Here is an 8,413-nt window from a genome sequence, read left to right on the forward strand (position 1 = left end):
ATGTAAAAGATGACCCCAGGCTGGGCAGCTGAGACAGCTACGGGTACTGCAGCAAGGACCAAGCAAAGGTTGTGGAGCATCCTGCAGCAAGGACACAGTGGGTATGTGACATACCCCACAGCGTATCGGTGCTGCTGCGCAGGCGAGGATGCCAGATTACTGTTAACTACGCACGTTTGTCCTGCAAGACAACTAAAGACTTCACAAGTGCCAAGAACAAAGCACAGCTAAAATTCAACCACTTCTGGAACAGAAGGTAGAAAATAATCCACAAGACAGCAGCCGGAAAACACGTGCAGCGATGAGGAAGCCCAGCAGCCTCCCCGGCCACCCTAGTGTAGGCAGCAGACGTGCGAAGGGCAACGCTGCGGGCACGGTCCTGTGGCGTTCACCACGGGGCTGCCTCTGCCCATGACACTGGGTGCCGGGGCACCAGCCCGCGGGCAGAGCCGGCATCACTTCTGCGGGCTGGGCAGGACCGACCCTCGGTGGCACCAGGAGGCACTCCAGCCCCTGCGAGCCGGGGGGCTGGCTGCTTGCTCCCCACTCAAACTGGGAAAAATAACCCCTGAAAACGTGAGCCATGCCCCACGTGGGGCGAACGTTTGGAGCAGTTGCAGCCATAATGGAAACCTGATCACTGATATTGAACCAGGGGAGACAGGGGGGACAGAGGGAAGCAGTGCGAGAGGGAAGGGAAAAGAAGATGAGATTAGAGGAGAGAGAGAAAGGAGGAAAACCAATTAGTAGCGGAAGGGCTTCCACAAGGAGGGGAATTGGAACTTGGTGAAAGCCCCCAGAAAAAAATGCCAGCTCCCAGCTCCTGCCTTCTTCACCAGGTGCCGCAGAGAGCCAAGCTCCCTGGGCACGGTGTCCCAGGCCTTGCCCTGGCAGCAAGCAGCAGACCTCACGCCTGTCCCCCTGCCCCGGGCTCTGGCAGGAGCGTGGCCGCCCCCTGAAGATGCCCCCCGAGTGCCAGCAGGGCTGTGCCTGGGTGGGAGACACCACGGGGGGCTGTGCACAGGGACGGCCCAACGTTGGCTCCCTGAGAGAACGTAGAGCCCTCCCAGGGCAGAGGCTCCTCGCACTGCCAGGACAGCCGCCGGGATGGCACATGTGTGTTGCAAGCCACGTCACACACGTGGCAGTGGGTGCACCCTCCTCCACAGGTGGAAGACAGATCCTTGCCAGGGACTCTGCCATGGCACCTACACCCTGCCACAGCCAGGCACCTGTGCTGGAGGAGCCAGGTCTTCAGGAGACCTGACCTCCACCAGCTCCCTACTGCATCGCTCGCACAAGCCGCTCTGACACCCCTTTACCCTGCGCTTCCAAGCACTCCAAGTCCCTTCCTCCACACCTGCCTCCAATGCCAGTTTTATTTCTTCCTAGTCCATGGAAATCGCAACAGAGGCAGTCAGTGACCACCAGGAGCACCAGGTTGCACCTAAGTCTTTCACAGTTGGGTTTGACCCATGAAAGCAACATGATCACTAACTCGGTGGCTGCGCTGGGCCTGTTGGGAAGCCCGAGTTGGTCTCTGGCGTTCCCTCAACACCAGTCTTCCCGTTCAGGAGTGATGCTCGCGACCGATTCAACCAGAAGTCTGCTTACTTTCCTGAGAGTACAGCAGCTTCTCTTTTGCTCCTGCTCTGCAGTCTCATTGCTTTCTGCAGCCAAGGCAAGGATGGACACGTTGTGAGCACACTCTTCAGTGAAGCCCTCTCGTCCCCCTTCTCTGGCTGCAAACCAGAGTCTTTTGGAGAAGACCTTCCCTGGACAAAGATGATGAGTTCCTTCAGGCTCCTTCTCTGAGTTAGAACTTGAGATAGAAGCTGTAGATCAAAAAGCGTTAAGAAAAGTCTTCTGAAGCCTGGAACAATGTGTTCATCCATGGCAGCACCTCTTAACCAGTAAGGAAAACCCAAAAGTTCCAGATTTATTTCCAAACCAGCTTCTTTCTCCTCAAACTTTGTTGGGATTAGGACATCCCACTCCAAGGGAACAGCCAGATACTCTGTGGTGTGATCTCAACTCTGCTCTGGAGGGCTCAGCACCAGCTCCTCCAGCCACAGTTCTGGTGCCACAGCTCATGGCAGCCCTTGTGTCTCCAGAGCTTGAGGACTCTTGGGGATGTTCGGAACAAAGATCTGGATACTTGGGTATGTCCTCCAGGAAAGAAGATAGCTTCTGGAGCTTTGGAGGTCAGTGGGCTGGCAGGACAGTGTGTGCCAAGGCAGGAGCTGAGTCTAAGAAGTGATGATGCTGTGAAGGGTCTGTCCATAGAGCAACCTTGACTTCCCAAGGGATAATTTACTTTCACGCTTTGACCCCTTGCCTCAGAGCATCTGCTCTAGGAACAGAACCATTTGGGAAGGCCATTCTCACTGTGACCTACACGTCACAAGACAGCAAGATGGTAGAAATGAAAGAAACAATGGCATGGAGCAGAGACAGCCTTCTGCCCCTGCCAACAAGGCCCATAACCTGGGCAGAGCCCAGGGTAGGCAGGAGTCTTCTCCCTTTGGCATCCTTCAATGTCCCTGACGTCTTTCCTTGCTCCTCAGGGATTCCCAGCTCACCAGAAAGGAAAGCACAAGCCTCAAGACAAAGGCGGGGAGAATGAGTGAATCTTGAGACAACATGCTGGGGTGCTTTGTCACCCAAAGCTGTAGAGACTCCCGGCACCTCACAGCCCAACATTCTGGTCCTCCAGAGGAGCGAGGACCAAGGGATGGAAGGGAGGATGGAGACACATGTAGCTAGGGGTGACAGATAACCCAGCCTTAGCGGGTCTGAAGCCCACGGGCACCAAGGGACTTTCTGACTGAGCGTGATGAGAGCTCCAAGCTCTGCAGATGTGCTGTCCTCATGTCATCACCCTCTCAGGGCTGTGAATTCCTCATGGCGACCACAGGCCAGGAGAGGACAAATTCCCACATACTGACTGCTGAGCCTTAGCCACTAACGCCTCGAGAGAAATCACCAGCAAGGCCACCTTGGCACCTGCACCACAGCACAGCCCTGGCACCTCCAGAGGGTGGAGGGGAAGATTCTCTGAATCCAGACATGTGTGCGCACCTCACTTCTGCTGTTTCTGTCCATCAGCTCCTAAATAGCGGTATGTAGAGGGTCCCACTGTGGACCAGGAGATGCTGCTGCAGCACCCAAGCTTCACTGAAGATGCCTGTACCCTTGTTGAAGCCCAAGGCTGTGCCCGAGCCCTGACTCACACCCGTACTGCCTCCTGGGGACACGGGCTCCAGCCAGCCCAGGTTCGGGCTCCAGCTGTGCTGGTAGGACATGGCCTGCCACCGCTGGCAGCTTCTGCACTAAGGGAGATGCCAGGGAGCGAGAGTGGGACCAGCCTCACTCCTGCCACCCTGCCCGACACTGTCTTCCCTGTCAGGCAGGACATGCACCCCAACACTGCTGGGCACTGCACTGCGGCAGGGTTGAGTCCAACCACACCAGAACCCCATCTCAAAGACCAGTCTTCTTCTGCTCAGTGGTACCTTCTCTTGGTCATCCTGGGAAACAACCACCGTCACATGAGATAAATCTGTACACAAGCAGTGCCGAGAGCCCACGTTCCTCACCCACGGGCACTGCACGAGGCCATCGAAGGCAGCACGACCCTGCTTTGCACAGGCATAAGACCAACATTTCCGATGCCTCCAGAGATGCCCTATTTCAGGGTGCCTGCGCCCGGGGAACTGTAAGTGTAGCCGAAGCGAAGAGAAAGCACAAGGGATTGCTAAAGACAGCTTGTAGCTGCCTGCCCGCTTGCACCTGGAGCGGAGACCCACAGAGTGCCCGTGCCATAGGGTCAGCACTGCCTCGGGACCCCCAGCACCGGCCTCCAGCCAGCCCAGGGGTGCACAGCAGGGCGCCACTGGGAGGTCTCTCCCAGGATCCCATCTCACAACCCAGAAGAAACAGTCAGGGGAGCAGACTTCACCAACACCCCTGTCCTGGCGAGGGATCCTGCCCATCGCTGGAGAGGGGACCCACCCAGGGGGGCTCAGAGGGCAGGAGCCACCTCGGCAGGCCAGAGGGACCCACGGAGAGGCGGGGACAAACTGAGAGTGAGGGGAAGGGAGAGAAGGAGGATGGTGAGAACCTCAGGAGAGGAGACAAGGCTTTTCTGCGTGAAAGACTCCATGCTTAGGGAAGCTCCGTGCTCAGATGCAAAATCGTCTAGGGTGTCCTCTTCCATCGTCTGTGCCAGCACGGAAACCCCAGCACCCATGGGGAAAGAGAGAGAGACAGACAGAGAGACACAGAGAGAGAGAGCACATGAGAAGGAATGAAGGAACAAATGGTGGGTGGGTGGGTAGATGGATGGACGGGTAGATAGATGGATGGACAGAGGTCACAGCTATGCCAGCTCTAGATGCTCCATTTACATCTCTGCACTTCATATATTTCCTTGTAAAAGAGATGTGGGGTGAAGTCCCTTTTCCTCTTCCCAGCTCAGTGCTTTGACGAGGGGCTGTTCTCACCTCTGCCCGGGTCACCCTGCAGCCCCGTGTCCCCGGTCGGCGCTGGGGACCAGCAGACACACATGCACATCATGAATCCCCCGCGGAGAGCCCCTGGCCCTGCCGCCCCGCACCCTCCTCGCAGCTCAGCCCCACTGGGACTGTCCCGGGGGGAGCCAGGGCAAAGAGGGCCGCGCGTGTGGCGTCCACCCTGCCTGGAGCCATGCCCACTGCTGTGGGCACAGGACTGGCTCCAGACCCCCCGTCAGGGGGGAGAACACGGCGGAGGGGAGAGCACAGGGAGGGTCCCTGGCAGGGAGAGGTCATCCAGGCTGGCAGATGCCCTTGCGACACGCTGCCTGTACCGAGCCAACCAGGAACCCAGCGCCACAGAGCACCCAGCTGTGACACCCACGTCCCTCACGCAGCACCGGAGGCTCTGCATGTCCCGGCACCCGCAGCTCCAGCTCCTCAGGTGCCATCCTTTCACACTCATGGCCCCACCACAAAGCCAGCCGGCAAAGCGCCAGGAGGGGAGGAGGACGTGCGCGCAGGATGCCAGTGCGGCACTGCTCAGTCCTCCGCCCACTCCCACCACCCAGGTCCTGGCTGGTGAGGGCACCACGGGGCACCTCTGCACGAGCGCCTGGTCCTGCCCTGCTGAGGACAGCCCCCGGGCAAGAGCTGCACCGGGCACTGCCACGCACCGGCCCTGCTGGTACGAGGGGTGAGGTGAGCCCCATCTCTTGGGCCAACAAAGCCACAGCCCAACTCTCAGGTATCCCCAGAACACAGCACCCTGGAGAAGGATGAGAAGTCCAACCCCATGCAGTGCCTGGGCACAAGGGGAGCTCACTACCAGCAGTGTGAAAACAGTTAGCCTGTCACAAAAATTAGAGACGAGGGCCTGACCAAAGGCCCCCTCCCACCACCCCGTGTCCTCACCACCCAGTTTCCACCATGCTCCCCTCCCAGGGTCGCACAGGGGAAGAGACTCAGAGCCCAACAGCTGAGGAGCACCTCCCCACGAACAACCTGATCCCCTCCGTAAGAGAAGCAGCGGAACAAACCTCACTGGCCTTTTCTGGGGTTCCCTTTGGTGTTTCATCCTCGTGTTTGGGTGAGGAAGAGGCTGGCGAGGAAGGCAGCCTCCTGTCCCGGTCCCTGTGGACCAGCTTGCTGTTGGGTTCCTTCAGGGTCCGTTTCAGCTCATTGATGCTGGCCTGATGCTTCAGCAAAACATCTTCTGGCTTGTCTAAAAACTTGGGGAAGGAGAGAGGAAGATAACTATGATTAAAGCACCAGGCAAGACAAAAGAGACAAGCAGGGGCACTGGGAGGGTTTGCTTCACACTGGGCTTGAATTTAGGGTCTCGAGAGCCAAATGAAGAGCATGTCAGAACACCCTGGTCTGCAGTTCTCACTAAGACGGTCGCAGGGAGCAGCAAACAAGCAAACAAGCAGCACGTGGCCGAATGTGCGTGGCAAGCTTCCCTCCACGAAGGGCACACCATGGCCCTTGGGCATCTCCAGCATGGCCAGTTGAGCACAAGCTAAGCCGCTTGGAGAAAGAGAGCGGGCTCTCCCTTGGGATCAGCAAGGGATTGGGCCCCGTTGGAAATACCAGCAGCCACCTCTGCTGCTCCCTCGTGCCGGGCACAAAGGGAGCCCGAGCCGCTGTCCCGGCAGGGCAGGAAACCGGCATTTCCAATGGAGCTCCTTGGAAGTGGGCTTCTGCCAACGGGCAGGAGGCCAAGGGCTGGTCGGAGATGTCCAGCATGGATCCAAGCCTGGATCACCACGGAGCAGCCTTGGCCCAACGGCGGCCTGGGGTGGGGTGGGGTCTGGCCTGCTGAGGAGAGAGGAGCGCTCAGAGCGCTCAAGTGCAAGGTGAGGTTTAGGCGTTAGAGCATCGTTCTGTGAGGGTACAGGCACCAGGGTGGCTCCCCTCGTCCTGCCGCAGAGGTGGGCAAACTGGCTCAGAGCAAGAACCAGCAAGAGCAAGAACCTGTGCTTCTGCTTCAAACTCAAACCTCTTTGGAGGTTCGAAAGGAGTCACCTAAAATACCTCCCCGGTATTTCTCCTCAGCAACAGCCCAGAGACCCAAGAGAGTCCCATGAAAAACCCTGAGCAAATTATCCAGATCCTGAAGGCTCAGCGCAACTCACGGAAACACTCCCCCCGTGGACCCGTGGGTCTGAGCCGTGGAGAAGCGCGTCGTGGTTTGCCCACCTCTGGGCTCGGGGTGCGCTGGGGGAGCAGCACATGCACATGCAGCGGGGTAAGCAATGAGGCGGGCAGGGGAGGGACCGGGACCGGTGCCCACCGCCCCAGCGGGGTCTGCCCTGAGGTGCCAAGCGGGACGGTGAGGGCTGCGTGACGCCAGCGCCGCAAACCCCATGGCCCCACATGGCTGTGTTTACCCCCCATCGACAGCTCCGGCGAGGATCTACATCCCGCTGTGAGCGGAGGGGAAACCCCCGGGGAGTAGCCGTGGATTTTAGGCTGGCATGAATCATTCTTGCTGGGGAGCCACCACGGACGTGGGAGTTTGTGCAGGAGAGGGCAGAGCCTCCCTCTCCTCTGCGACAGGCAGCTGCCCTCTGGCACAGGGGGTGGGTGACAGTGTCCCCGCAAGAAGCCGAGCGGGTGCTGAGGGTGGCTCAGAGACTCGTTTGCCCCCTCGGGGGTGGGACGGCAGCGGCAGCACTGCGGAGGAGCTCCAGCCCGGCTCTCTGCGGAGGGGGGCAGGCGGCTGCAGGACAGCAGAGCCACCCACAGGAGAGCTGGGGCCGCGGGGCTGGACGGAGAGGAGACACGAGGCGAGGACATGGCGGAGTCAGTAACACGAGCAGAAGCCGGGTCTTCCCAACGGGCCAAGGACTCGGCGCAGGGGCCTGGCCGTTGCGCCTTGGGAGGGCTCTTGCTCACACGTACGATTAGGACTACCTTACTTAGTGGGATAGAAGATGCCGTGTGCGCGCTGGGGCAGATCCCCAGATCCCGCTCATCGGGCTTCTCTAGCATCCAACCCCCCCGCCCTGGTGCATCTTGTATTCCAGTAAATAGGGTGACACACAGTGTTGCTTCGGGAAGGATGGACAATATGATGCACCGATGAGGACTACGATACTCCAGAGAGAGAATACCTCCTGCTTGTGCCTGGGGGTTGTTTCGTGCTCCGGCTGGCAGTAAAGAGAGGGTTAAAAGTAACCAGCAGGGTCAGTAGAGGGAACTTGTCACAAACATCACAGTTAAGTTGATGGGCTGGTACGGCGCAGAAGGACCGGATCCCCCCCTCCCCTCGCAGCGTGGGGCTGAAACGGGCTGGGGTGTCCCTGGGCCAGCCTGGGGGCTGGGGCAGGGAGTGGGTGGGCTGTCCCCATCATCTCCCAGAGCAGGGTTGCTTCCAGGTCCAGCCCTGCCTGCGGACGAGCCTTGAGACTTGAGGAGGGCGCTGGGGAATCAGAGTTGAGCTGAGCCCCTCTGACAGTCCCATTTCCACCGGTGAGGCCAAAAGCCGTGTCCCAAGGGTCCCACCAGCCTGGGGCACAGCTGGCGGAGAAAGGGCTGCAGGGGACCGACCGTGCCCCGAGGTGACTCTTCCTGCCTGCAGCCCAGCCCTGCTGCCCGTGCCCGGTCCCCTGCCTGCCCTCTCCAGCTGTGAGCCAGCCTACCCCTCCACCTCCACCCTCGTCCACCCGCCTTGTCTGTACCTTCAGCTCCTTGATTTTCGTTGGGGTGGTCACCTCCTCGTCCTCCGTCTCGGACCGTCTCCTGCTGCCAAACTCACCGTCCTCATCCTGCTTCTCGCCCTCCGCCCCGGCATCGTGGTTCTCGCTGACGGAGGCTGGGCGCGAGAATTCTGTCCGTGGGGGAGAGCTCGGGTCCCCCCAGCCCTGCCACCACCCAACCCCCACCCCAGCCCC

General features: G+C 59.6%; 1 protein-coding gene across 1 annotated transcript in view; it reads right to left on the reverse strand.

The window, feature by feature from the left end:
- The window catches only part of EPB41L1 (erythrocyte membrane protein band 4.1-like 1), a 28,065-nt gene that overhangs the window by 11,810 nt on the left and 7,842 nt on the right, over positions 1-8,413 (reverse strand). Inside the window, exons 11-13 of the mRNA XM_009886332.1 lie at positions 8,201-8,349; positions 7,634-7,669; positions 5,555-5,746 (exon numbers count right to left, since the gene is read on the reverse strand). Coding sequence (XP_009884634.1) covers positions 5,555-5,746; positions 7,634-7,669; positions 8,201-8,349 — 377 coding nt within the window. The remainder of the gene's footprint in view (positions 1-5,554; positions 5,747-7,633; positions 7,670-8,200; positions 8,350-8,413) is intronic.

Source organism: Charadrius vociferus, unplaced genomic scaffold (assembly GCF_000708025.1).
Source record: "Charadrius vociferus isolate BGI_N301 unplaced genomic scaffold, ASM70802v2 scaffold225, whole genome shotgun sequence".
In the NCBI taxonomy this organism is placed as follows: Eukaryota; Metazoa; Chordata; class Aves; order Charadriiformes; family Charadriidae; genus Charadrius; species Charadrius vociferus.